This window comes from Tachysurus vachellii, chromosome 10, assembly GCF_030014155.1.
Source record: "Tachysurus vachellii isolate PV-2020 chromosome 10, HZAU_Pvac_v1, whole genome shotgun sequence".
NCBI classification, from domain to species: Eukaryota; Metazoa; Chordata; class Actinopteri; order Siluriformes; family Bagridae; genus Tachysurus; species Tachysurus vachellii.
Window position 1 is genome coordinate 5,500,778 of NC_083469.1, and position 13,581 is coordinate 5,514,358.

Genomic DNA, 13,581 nt, shown 5'->3' on the forward strand with positions numbered 1-13,581 from the left:
CGTCGATGTCCCACTTGTTCCGTCTTCAAGGAATTATATGCATGTGATATCATGAACTCTGATTTAAAATCATCATTGACTTTAAGAATAGTTCTACAAGGTCTTCCTCATGTCTTCTACCCCTTGTTTGGAGTGTAAATCAGGTCCATGGCTTCTCGCTGGGGCATCAGGGGGATCAGTGACCACAGACTATCCTGTGTGAGTAAGATGATCATGCTATAACTCATAACTATAACACACTATCAGGACTTAAACCCCTAAATGTTGTTGCTCTTCATTCTTGTCAGCAGACTTTTTTTTCCCTTTTCTCTCCATCCTCAGCATTTTTGTGTTAAACTCATGAGCACCACAATCAGCAGTTTTTCTACATGGGCACATGGACATCTCTTCATCTCATCACTCCAACACATTTTCGGCTTATAAATCCCTTTTACGCGTTTCCATGTGTAATTATAGTGCAGTAATGTGGCCCTGAGAGGTTAATGTCCAATTCCTCTTTAAGAAGGCATCAGTGAGATGCACACAAACACACACACACACGATCCTGACACTGATTACCTTAAAAAAAAAAACTTGTTTTTTTTTTTTTACAGTCTATAAAATGTATATATTCTCAGAAAAATACTAAACTACCATTTTGTGGCTTGAATATGTCTCGATGCGGAGAGATGCGTTCAGTTCCTCTAAAGCTTTGAAAGGCAATTACGCACCAGTCGTGCCATTTAACACTGACCCTGGTTCAATGTGAAAGGCGCATTAAAAGCTACTAAATAAAGGTATTTGATGTAGGAAATACAATACAATACAATACAAACTTCGGTATTATTTATTTAGGACAATGCAAGCTAAAAGAAAACATTTATCATAATTCTTTATTTACATTTTTATCATTTCATCCTAGTTGCGTTCATGTTTTAGTGTTTTAACATCAAATTTTAAACTATAATGTTTGTGGATATTATTATAAGTGCTGAGAGGATTTGAGTGCAGTAAAGAGTTTAAAGATGAAATAGAACAGTGTGGAGAGCTGGAAGGAGGAAGACGCACAGTGTGGAGAGCTGGAAGGAGGAAGACGCGCAGTGTGGAGAGCTGGAAGGAGGAAGACGCACAGTGTGGAGAGCTGGAAGGAGGAAGACACACAGTGTGGAGAGCCGGAAGGAGGAAGGAGCGCAATAAGACGCACACGTTGTTCTTTACACTTGAGCTCTCTGTCTGAACAACAGAAATAAACAGAACGACATTCAGTCAATTGTAATATTTTAAAACGCACAGAAAACACAGCACGGATCCGTTCAGTCTTTTATCAGCAATATCTAAGATGTAAAACCGAAGCGCGTTTATAAATATCACTTGTTAAGATTCTGCATAAATATTGTGATACGAATTTAAACAAATGAAATGAAACAAAATAAAACATTCTGAACATTATGATGTCATTTATATCCGCGCTTTTTAATTCACATAAAAAATTATTTGCACTTTTTGGAATAAAAGCCTGTGAATTTAAATAATTATTTATTATAATGATTTATAAACATATGATTTTAGTATGATGTCATAATTTATAGTCCTACAGATGTTAGATTCAAATTTTAAGAATTAAGAAATAAGAATTAAAAAAATACTGGAATCTAACTTTCAGCCCTAAACTTGTGCGTCGAGTGTTTTTTTTTTTTTTTTTTTTTTGTAACTATATTAAAAATGATCCCGGGAATAAAGTAGTAAAGTGTGAACGAGGGAAAGAAAAGCAATGTGTTCACTTTGTACAAACTAAATTGAGCTACCAGTATTTCAGGTAATATATCAAGGCAGAACGAAATACTCAATTGGCTAGTGTGTGTGTGTGTGTGTGTGTGTGTGTGTGTGTGTGTGTGTGTGTGTGTGTGTGTGTGTGTGTCATTATGAGGCATATGGTCTAAACTAACGTTAAAATGGAACAAAGAGGTCAGATATTATTTCTCCAGATTGCACAGATTTGCTGTTTACAGGAGATTATTAATTATTATTATTGTTATTATTGTTATTATTATTACAGTTGGAAGATGTGAAAACAAAAGCAACATTTTGCACAAAAAAAACTCCAAATAAAAATTAACCATTAAGTACCCAAACTTTCTTTAAATACCCCTGTTTGTGTGTGTGTGTGTGTGTGTGAGAGAGAGAGAGCAGGTGCACCGGAAATGCTTCCTTTCTCTCCATAATGTTTGTTTCATGCAAATTTTACAAATCCGTCCGTGTTTATGGAGCAGGCTGCTGTCTGAATCCCACCAACGACCCTCAATCCGAGCAGCAGAACAAACATGTCCAGTGTTCCTCTGAGCACTGTGTTGATTCAGCTGCTACATTATTAATAATTAACACACAACAGGCGCGCGCGCTGATTAAAGTCACGTGCTGTTCACTCATTAGAAATAAAAGTAAGATTTAAGTAAAAAAAAAAAAAACAAAACAATCATTTTTCCCTTCCGGTGATGTAAGACATTAACACAGACTACCAGAGCGCATTCTTCGTGCTCTTAAAAGCCCACATTAGCCCAAAGCAAAGCTGCTCTGTCAGAACACGCTCCTGTACACAGCTTTATTTTCCCCTGACGACCAGCTTCCTATCCACTTTTGACCCATTAACCCAAAACCACGCCCACATAATTACCCAATCAGGAGTGGCTTATTAGCCGCAGGCTGTTTAGAGAAAACTCAGTCGGGGTCTATAAAGACTGTCAGCTCTCAATTTCCTACTGATTTTTTTTTTTTTTTTTTTTTAAATCATAAAAACATGCCGATGTTTAGAGCCTTTTTCTTTGATACAGTCTCAAAGGAACATCACCACTGTACATGTTATATATGCTATTTATAAGCAGTTCAGCTGGACATGATATATGATCATGCAAAATGTTCTAAATGATATAAATAGGATTTTAGATGTAAAAGGGTTCGTTTAATACAGCTGAGAAACCCGTGGCACTGAGACACTGAATGCATGAACATTTCCCAGCAGATTCACAATGACATTATTTCCAACTTTCCTCCCTGAAAGCATCGCGTGAAAGAAACCCGAATGTCATCCTGTCTGTCCTGGTGAGCTATTAACAAAACCCTCCATAACTATTGTGTTTCATCAAAATGTTTTCCTTTTTGCCAAACATGAGCATTTGCAAATGAATGATATAGTGGGAGTTCACACACACACACACACACCACCTATTCTCTCTCTCTCTCACACACACACACACACACACACGAGGCTGTGTAAAGCAGTTGGTAGTTAACTGTTCTTTATTATTTTAATTATTATTACGGACAGGAATGTAAATGGCCTGCGCCTGAAATACATTCAACATCTCACTGGCATTTTGGAAAAAAATGTTCCTTTAAAGTCCACATTTTCTCTTCAAAAGTGGGGAAAAGTCCGTCAAGTGCTTCGAAAATGTGTCCGACGTCCGTGCTGCTGCCCGCTGAAGAAAAAGCTCCTCTCATCATGATCCAGTTTCTGCTTCCGAATGAAATTTTGTACGGAAAAAAAAAATCCGATTAACCGAAGAGACAAAGCCCCCAAATTCACCTACTCTAAATGTGCGTCTTTTTTTTTTTTCCTTTACACTTTATTTCTCCCTTAGACATGTAGGGATCACGCCTCCAATACAGAACTCCAGGAGAACCAAACCGAAATAAGCAGCGCGCTGTTCTTCACTTCATCTGGGAAAATTTCAGGGGGAAAAAAAAAACAAAAACAAAACAAAATAACCCAAAGATTTAACATAAAAGTATTAACAATCTTAAATTCCGTCAACGCCAGCTAAAATGTGGTCACTGGAACGGACCCATAAACCTATATACAAGATGCAGCTCGGCTCAAGCTGATTAAAAACACAAAAATCTCTCGCAGACTAAAAATAACCGATTTAAGAAAAAAAAAATCTGTACAGAGTTCACAGTCTTGCGCAATGTTTATTTTACTCCAGAGCTGAAGAGGGCAATGGGGTGAAAAGATGAAAGTCGGGTTGCTTAAAACCGACTGTAATCGTTTTGATGAACAGAAAAACTCTTCCACAGGGTTGCATGATTCTCTTTCTTCTCCAAACACAGGGCTCCTCTTTTTAGAATATGATGCTGAACATCTATTTTGTTAACTCTAAGTCCGTATAACTTTTTTTTTTAATATATTTATATATAGAAACTCAGCACACTATTAAAAACCGTGAGAGTGAAGTATGTGATTGAGTGACTGAAGGGTGGGGGGGAAAAAGTGAGGGGAGAAAATAATAAAAAATAAAATACAATAACCACCACCAAATCACAAGACTTGGAACCTCCAGGATGCCTGGTCTTTGTAGTCCAAACAGTCCGCCGTGTTGAAGTTGAGCTTCCAGGAGGATGCCGCTTGGTCCTTGTAATCCAGGCAGTCAGAGGTGTTAAAGGTCAGGCCAGCACCGCTGTATGCCTGGTGATGGTGGTGGTGATGGTGGTGACCTGAAGATTGGCTGATGTGGTGGTGGGGGTGTGTGGACATAGAAGATGGTGTCATGGGGCTCAGTTGGTGCGGGTGATGGTGCGAGTGCATGGGTGTCAGGTAGGAGCTGCAGTCCACGCCACTGAAGTAGGATCCGGATGGCGTGGGGTAGCTTTGGCCATATGTGGCTGTTTGGTTGTAGGACATGGGGTAAGAGGAAGAGGTGGCAGAAGAGGCAGAACCAGAGATGGAACGCTGCATGCAAGAGGCGCTGGAGGGCGGAACAGGCTCGGAGAGAGACGAGGAGGGAGGAGGTGCCGAACCTGGAGACATGGCTGGGCTCCAGATGGATGAGACAGTGCCAATTGAGGTAGACATGCTGTTGTTGGTCAAGGAGGAGGAAGAGGAGGAGGTGGAAGAGGAAGCGGAGCCGGCGCTGGAGACAGCCGGTGGTGTGAACTGGCCACTGCTCTCAGAGCCTGTGCTTTCTCTAGTGGGAGACGATTTTTTCTTCACTGGCCGAGCTTTTGTGTTGCTGTTGCCACTCTGCTGCTGTTGACGACACTTTGCCCGACGGTTCTTAAACCACACCTGAAACACAAACACACACAGGATGAAACAAGCATGCACAAGAATGTATTCTGTAGTTAAAACTGCAAACATAATGACCTTTTTTTTAACCTAGAGAAGTAGACCATCATTCAGACACATCTGAAATATAATCATACCCACACACACACACGCACACCCACACACACCACCACCACCACCACAACAGAGCCACATTAAATGATTAAAGAGACCTTTTGTGCATGCCTGAAGGGCAAAATCAGAAAGCCATTGTACAGTAGCAGTGCGGAGAACTAGTTATTGGCTGTTAGTTGCATTAATTTGCATGAAGGCTCTTTCTGTTCAGGCCTGTGGATCTCATTACAGCACAAGGAGGTGGCAGGAAGATATTAGGCTATCGAGTTTCTCACCAGAGATGGTAATTCAATAGCGCAAGGAGGGTCTTTCCAAGTAGAGTGTTTTATTTCACACCCCAATGCAAGGGTAAATAAAATTAGTAAGAGGACAAATAATCATCAGAGATGTAAGAAAGAAGCAGATGTCTCCATTTCACAGTTTACATCAGCTCAAAAACGTCTGATGATATAGAAGTCAAGCTGTTAAATCATTCATTCTTAGCTATAAACATAATCAAGCCTTAACAACAACTTTTCATGGGATGTAATATTCAGTCCCTGCAGTAAAGAAAAGGAAATTATAGGAATACCTTATAGGAATAAGAGTAAGAGTACCTTATAGGAAGCAATTTCATTTGGTGAAAAAAGGTAACTCTGCCACAAGTCCAGATTAAATACATTAAACCAGCAGCTTAGCCTTAAACACCAAATGACAGACCAAGTTACTGAACGTCCAAAAAAAAATGCAAGAAATATTACAAGAATCAGTAGGGGGCGTTAGCCTAGGAGTTAGCAGGTCAACTAGAACAAAGTTATTGTTAACGTATTGTGTGTGTGTGTAATTTATATATATTATATATATATATACATATATATATACATTGCTATATATATATATATATATATATACATACATACATACATACACACACACACAACACACACATATACATAAAATGAGTAGATCGTAGATCATAAAATATATATAAATAAGATTAAAAAAAACACACAAAAGAAAAAAGCACCAATATTTTTTTTTTTATCTTTACACAATGTAGATTGCTTATTGATTAAGAAAATTAATTTTAAACACAGCGCAGGTTGACAGTAATTTCTTTAACACCGAACAAATAAAATGTGTTTCTCCTCCTGAATTTGCTTGAAAAGAAAAAAAAAGGGAAAAAGATAGAAAAAGGGGAAAAAAGAACAGCAAAAAAAAAAAAAAAAAAAGAACGGAAACAAACAAAACAGAAAAAATACAATTTTCCAATCAAAACTAAAATAAGTCAAACAAGTCCATTCTGTGTTGTCAGTAGATGCTCATGTAGGATTTATAAATCATTACTCGAATCTTACCTGCACTCTGGATTCAGGTAAATTGATTTTTAGGGCCACTTCCTCGCGCATGAATATATCCGGGTAACGCGTTTTGGCGAAAAGAGCTTCAAGAACATCGAGCTGTGAGCGCGTAAAGGTGGTTCTCTCTCTCCGCTGCTTCCGCGGTGTTGCTGCAAAACACACAAATAAATAAATAAATAAATAAATAAATAGTAATAAATTTAATGAATTAATCAAATCCAAGAAGAAAGAATTATAGCCTGTAAGGAAAAAAATAAAACATTTGGGAGCTTTGTGCAATTAGGCCACTGTTCTTTTTTAATTTAGATAAAATGTACTAGAACTGTTTCCATACTGTGTAAAAGTCAAGCACTGAAAAAAAAGTGTCTGGAAATTAAATGTGCATTATAAAAGTACGAATCTGTATTTTTTTTTTGCAAATAAATATACCGCCTTGTTTATGCGCATTGCTACTGAGGACGAGTTTATGCGCTTTATGGAGTCCGTTTTCTGTCAAAACTTGCAATTTAATTTCGACAAAAATGAAACGCGTTTGGTGAGAAAGTTTATGAGCAAGAGAAATTAAAAATAAGTCCTTCGAGCGTGCAATTTGATCAGGAAGTGAAGCTCACTTGTACTCTTCATCCTTATTACAGACAAAGCAACATTTAAATATCACATACCTGCTAAACTAAACTCACAAGGTGCATCATAGGAAATATAATGAGTACATGATTAAAAATGTCTAAAGGGATCTCTTTACCTCCTGATGTTACTTCTTCATTCACTGCACAGTTTTCTGGGTTTTTTCCTTTCCTTCTCTATCCTATATCATACCTGACTCAACTCATCTCATTAACACACTCTTCAAGAGCTATAAATGTGTGTGTAGTGCCGAGAAACACACACTAAAAAGCTGATGCAGGCTTACTGCTAATCCCCAAAATCAACCGCAACTCAGTCCGTGGAAGATTTTTTAAAGCCCCTAAACAATGTTTCAAAGAATTACAAGAATGTGAGCTCTATATTTTAAATCCGTGTAAATAGTTTGTTTTTTTATTTGTAGGACTTTTTGTTGTTAATTAAATACATTTTGTGTTCTGAATTCTTATATGCTCCTAGTTAACTATTAGATGCTTTAATATTTGTCTGAATAGCTGATCGATAGCAGTGTGTAAGGGCAAATAAAGGTCTTCAAAATGCACCACATTGGAAGCAGTACGTGTTACATTTACAGCATTTGGCTGTTAAAGGTGTGTGTGTGTGTGTATACCTGGATAGCCGACGGAGGGATGCAGCAGGTCCATGGCGGCTCCGCTCAGCCCCAGGCCGTTCATGGCATAAGGGGGCTGTTTGAGGTATGACATCATGCTAGAGGCAGGCGCGGGTCGCCCCGGTTCGGCCCAGATCGCGCGCGATTCGCCCCGGTAATGCAGCTTGCCTGAACGCTGAAGCCTCCAAAAAATACAGATCCTAAAACAAAGTCGGTGTGTGTGAGATTAATGCGCCACTTATCGAACAGAATCCAGGGCAACACTGCATATTATAAATAGCAAATCAGAAGTGGTTACAAAAACAACAAGCAAAAAAACAATTTGATACGAGACCCTTTTTTATTAAGCCAAAAACGACATGAAAATTGAAGGACAAATATAAAACGGATTAATAGAAGTAACTATTCCAATAATTAGTCTAAAGTGGCTTGTAAGTAAGTAAATCCTTAAAAATATATGTTTGCATTTTATGCGATGGACATCATACAATAATAATAATAATAATAATAATAATAATAATAATAATAAGTTAGGTGTGCATGTGTGAACTAATTTGTCACCGTTTTAGAATTTTCAGAAATTCCTGACTACATCCACAAATCAACAGACCAAAATGAATCGGTACATTAAAAAATATATATACACACTTTTCCCCCAGATAAAAGCATTAATAAAAAGATTTCATGCGTTCCGCTTATATAAAACATGTACAAATATAAAAATGTAAACTTCTTTTAATACCCTAATAACTGAATTAGCTTTACTTTAAATAAATGCATTATTAATCGAATTAAAGGCCAAAGTCGAGCCACTTGCAATGTGTGAAAATCTAAAGCTAAATCTGTAGGCCTCACTGGCCTCCTGCTCAAAATGAGCCATTTCTGGGAAATAAAATATTACAAATCATTTAATTCAATTACAAATACGGAGGTGTAAAAACAGAGAAGAGCAAAGTCTTAATGAAATCATTGTTCCTCTCAATGACCCACCGAAAAAAAAACTAAAATAAAACGATAAACAAACCTTAAAAAACAACCAAACATTTATTTTAATAAAGTTCTGTGTGATTTCATTTAAAAATCCTTCATTTAAATATCGTTCTAAATAAAACGTCCATTTAGATGATTTTACCATGTGCCTTTATTTAGTCTACACTATACAAATAAATTGTTGCTTTATATATTAGCTTTATATATTATTAGGCTTCTTAATCCACATGCTAAAAAATGATAGAAGTGATGAAAAGCACCCTGAAGTCTAGGACATGATGAAGGAGTCTTAAACAGTAAGTCTGGAAAAAAAAACCCGACATTTTTAGTTATTTGTTTTGTTATGTAATAGACCTGTATGTGGTATTTGTGTATTCGGAGCTTTCGCGTTATCTATTTTAACTTAAGTAAAAAGGAGAGACTTTGCGTGCAAATGAAGCCAATTGCAATGTAGATTAACGCTCCAGGGAACAGGACTAACAGCGGCCTTATCACTAAACTAAATTAACAAAAACACACAAAAACACCCAAAACACGCCTCTCCAATTAGGCTGCAAAAAGCATCGACCCCAAAACTGTAAGCCGTTTATAATATAATATAAAATTATATTATTTAATGTTCAGTGTTTAATGTCCGGACCAGAGAACAGGGTACTTATTAATGACACATTTAGGGACTTAGCACAAAAAAAACTAGTTGTGGCTTTAATTAATTTGATCTTTAGACGTTCATGCAAAGTTATTTTTTTTTTCAGTAAATGATTAAATAGATCCCAGATAGGCATCAATACAACACGAGAACATATAAAAATAACCAAACAAACAAACAAATAAATAAATAAGTTTTGCTTACCTCTTTAAAATATCCCGGTCGTGTGTGTTTTCTCAGATTCTTGACACAGCAGCAATAAAAAAAATATCCAACCAATAGAAGAGATCAGGAAAGCGAACAGAAGAAGAAAAAAAGAAAATCAACAACAAACAAACCCCAAATAAATGAGTTTAAACTCCTAAATCTCTGTGTGGTTGTTTTTCTGCTTTAAATGGTTAAATCTCAGATTCTCAGCGTTGTGTTTTCGGCGCAGCTTTTTATTATTATTAATTTTATTATTATTGTTATTAAAAAAAACCCCAGATATACTCGTTTTAAGCTTTCGGAGGCTCGTCGGTGTAAAAGGTGATTGCTAATGTAGACGGATGGAGATTGATCACCTTCTCCTAAGCCTGCCTCTCTAAGAGCACAGGACACCTGCAGCTCAGCTCTGTGTCAACCATTCAGCGCTCTCTGCAGGCCTGATTGACGTGGAGTCCGGCCAATCAGCTATCGAGAGTGAACTTGAAGCGCCTCCCACGCCATCCTCCCTTCGTGACCGAGCACAAACACGAACCTGCAGCAGCGACTGGACGACTTTTAAAGAGGGAAACAAACTCCTGAAAACGACGAGAGTGTTAAAATTCAAGATCTGAACTGTTTAAGACGAAAAACCAAATGGAAATGTTTATCCAACACGACTGTGAATCGCTTAAAATGGGGGAAAAAAGATCTAATATAAGAAAAATATTACTGCATTTTTAAATGTCACTAGAAATAAAGAAAACGTGGATAAAATAAAAGAATCACGATTTAAAAAAAAAAAAAAAAGAAAATCCAAAAAAACCCAAAAAAAACAAACCAAAAAAACCAAAAATGTCTTAACGAATAATGATCAGAAATCTAACCTTAAACACAGCAGATTTACAGCAACATCGATAAACAATCTAACAGAAAAATAAATCAATAAATAAAATAATATAATGATTAGTTTTCTACCTTTTAACCTATTTGCAGGACGCGTCCTTTAAATCTGCACTATTGATTTAAACACGGCCTACAAAATACGGCATAAAAAAAAAAGTTTAATTTATCTACTTTATCTATTTTGTTTTTATTATTGTGATCTCATTCTCATGAATATTAATGTGCGACTAATCCCCACTTAGAATTAGATTTGGGAATAGTGCTGAATAAAGTTTAATAGGCGGTCTCTTTTAACAGGGAAACAAGGAAAGGGAATTAAAGAAAAAAGAGAGAGAGAAAAAATGCTAAAAAAATTTTTTTTTAGGGTTGAGACAAAATCAGAAAAACATCTTATTTAATGATCACTGCTGCTGTTGCTGCTGCTACAAATAACACTGTTAATAAAATGGCAATGAAAATAAATCAGCTAACAGAATATGTAGAAGGAGTTTTATTTCCTTTAGGCTGTTTCTCTCAGGCTCAGAAACGGACATTACAATTTTAAGGAGCTTCGCTTCGGGGTCTTTTGTCGGTGTCACCAAAATAAACTCGCTCTAATTGAGCTTCGGTCTGAAAGCGAGCTGATGTTCAAAGCAAGTGACCGCCGTAAAGGAACCAAATTACATTTTTTTGTAGGCTCTACTATACGGGCCGTCTGAATCAAAGAGCGGCTTTACAGAGATCTAGAGAGATCCACACGTCTATAAAGTCATGGAGAGGAGAAGAAGTGGCCTATAGAATGGAACTGAGATGCTTCAGTCAATAGCCAGGAGAAAAACAATGGAGGAAAAGTTATTGGGTGTTGCACAGAACAAGGCTTGTTGGAGGAAAGAAAATAGCATCTGGTGATATCTTAGTGATTCAAGAGATTTTGGAACTTTGGAAGGAAAGATATATGGAAAATGTAGACGAATAATAATAATAATAATAATAATAATAATAATAATAATAAAATAAAAATAAATCAGTAAAAATAGAAAACAACAATAAGAATAATAAAAACAATAATAATAATAATAATAATAATAATAATAATAATAATAATAATAATAATATTAAATAAGTGTGACTTCAACCCACATAATTCGGCATTAATTTCTTAATTACTAATTAATTCCTGGGACGCTTGCTGTTTATTTCTGTTCTATATCTTTCATATAAAAGCCCTAAATAAAGTATCAGGATCTCAATTTTTTTTTATTTATTTTTAACTAAAGCATTTTTTTTTGTCTAATCCCAAATTGCACACGATTTTTTTTCCTCCCCTGAACGCCGAGCTCACAAATCTCGGGATTAGAGGAGGCGAATAGAGGAGGTGGAGGAGGAGGAGGAGGAGGAGGAGGAGGACGAAGAAGAAAGAATCAAGAAAAAAAAAAAAAGAAAAAAAAAAAAAGTTTTGTCTCTTTAGCCGGCAGAATTGGAGCAGCTCGCGGGATTGTAGAAGTGTCGATTCTTATTACAAACGACGAGGCATAAACTAGTGATATATTCAAGGGGGAAAGAAGGGCCTTCTGATCCAAACAGCGGGACGGTTTCTAACCCTGTGTTTTATTTTCATGTGGAGCCGATGAGGAAGATCAGCTGAGGAAGAACACCTGCACACAAAAAAGTCAGGAACCGGGATCCAAAAACATGGACCTTCCTTTTACAGCCTGTAAAGTGCGGCGTCACCGCTTTATTTATTTATTTATTTATTTAAACAAACAAACAAACAAACAAAAAAAACTTCTCGGGAATCCAAATACAGACTGGACCCATAATACAGATAAGAAACACAGGTAAGAGAGTTAACTGTTATCATGTGGGAATTATACACAGGAAAATCCCAAATGTTATGTTTATCGGTGTAAAACTTTTGTCAATGTTCATCAGCGAGTTTATTTATTTTAAAAACAATATTTTTTTTTATCTTTACAATAACAAATTAAATATCATTGCTACATCTTTTTATATATTCGAGCTTGTTTAAATTTCAGGGTTTATCCGAATCCATCCAGGTGTTTTTATTTATCTTTAGTTATTTATTTTTAATATCTTGGAAATTATTATTTTTTTAATTATATATATATATATATATATATATATATATATATATATATTATACATATATATAAAATAAATAATAATAAATGAATAATTGTCGTTTTTTTTCTGTGTTTATTGTTCTGATCATTTTTTGACAAATTTCAGACAGGTTATTAAGAAAACACAAGCATTTTCTATGCTCACAGCTCAAACAAATTTTTTATCAAGACTTACAATTGACAAATTTACAATCGAATCAAAGCTTCATCTGAACTGCAGCCAAGAGTCAGCAATTGTTTTGAGTCGGTTTGTTTTTCTTGAAAGTCACTGAGATTTAATGAGAAGGCTACTTAATTTGTCAAATTAGTCGTGATTAAAAGAACATAATTATATAATGTTGCGGGACACATTAGGAGGCAGATGATTACACACTGGCTGTGGCTGGGTTTAATAGATAATGATGGCCGTTTCCAAACAGCCTGAAATGGTTTAAGGTGGTGATTTTATTAGGAAAATAAAATCCCAGCACGGCTTCTTTTATACAGATTACACGGCCAAGGCTGCAGGAAAAAATACCCATCATGCGCACGCACACACACACACAGACAGAGAGCACGCGCGCTCGCGAGTGTGTGTGTGTGAGATCAGTTAAGTGATTATTGTTAAGTGTGAGCTGTACACACCATTACAGTCACCACATAGATGTGGAAGGGAAAAAAAGAAGAGAAACAAACAGTCTTGAGGGGGTTTGTAGATTAATGTGGAGGTATCAGGGTAAGAGGGAGCTGTCAAAGCTCATTTTGGCCCATAACGTGATCAGTTTCCTCTCATAAATGAGATATTTTAGCTCATGAAAAGCAGAAGCTCAGTAAGACCTGCTCTTTAACACGGCCATTTCCCTCCAACACCACATGCAGTGGAGTATAGCGTGTCCAAGCAAAATGACCACCTTTTTATTTATCATTTCTTTATTTATTTAAGTTCTTTAATGAATATATTTATTTAATTTAATGTCCCCCCCCCAAAGTGTTTATCATTAGTTTGA

At 36.2% G+C, this 13,581-nt stretch overlaps 1 protein-coding gene across 1 annotated transcript; it reads right to left on the minus strand.

Moving 5' to 3' along the window:
- Window positions 1-3,255: 3,255 nt before the first annotated feature.
- otx1 (orthodenticle homeobox 1) lies at window positions 3,256-10,103 on the minus strand. Its single transcript, XM_060880345.1, has 4 exons — window positions 9,588-10,103; window positions 7,745-7,944; window positions 6,490-6,641; window positions 3,256-5,038 (listed from the first exon to the last, which is right to left on the minus strand). Exons 2-4 carry the CDS (start codon window positions 7,839-7,841, stop codon window positions 4,292-4,294), a joined length of 996 nt encoding a protein of 331 aa, XP_060736328.1. The 5' UTR covers window positions 7,842-7,944; window positions 9,588-10,103; the 3' UTR covers window positions 3,256-4,291.
- Window positions 10,104-13,581: the final 3,478 nt, after the last annotated feature.

Coding starts and splice junctions, on each gene's coding strand:
- otx1 (XM_060880345.1), bottom strand. CDS start 7,841: ATGATGTCATACCTCAAACAGCCCCCTTATGCCATGAACGGCCTGGGG. Junction 6,642..7,744: donor TCCCTCCGTCGGCTATCCAG/GTATACACACAC, acceptor TGTGTTTTGCAG/CAACACCGCGGAAGCAGCGG. Junction 5,039..6,489: donor TACCTGAATCCAGAGTGCAG/GTAAGATTCGAG, acceptor TTTGTGTTTCAG/GTGTGGTTTAAGAACCGTCG.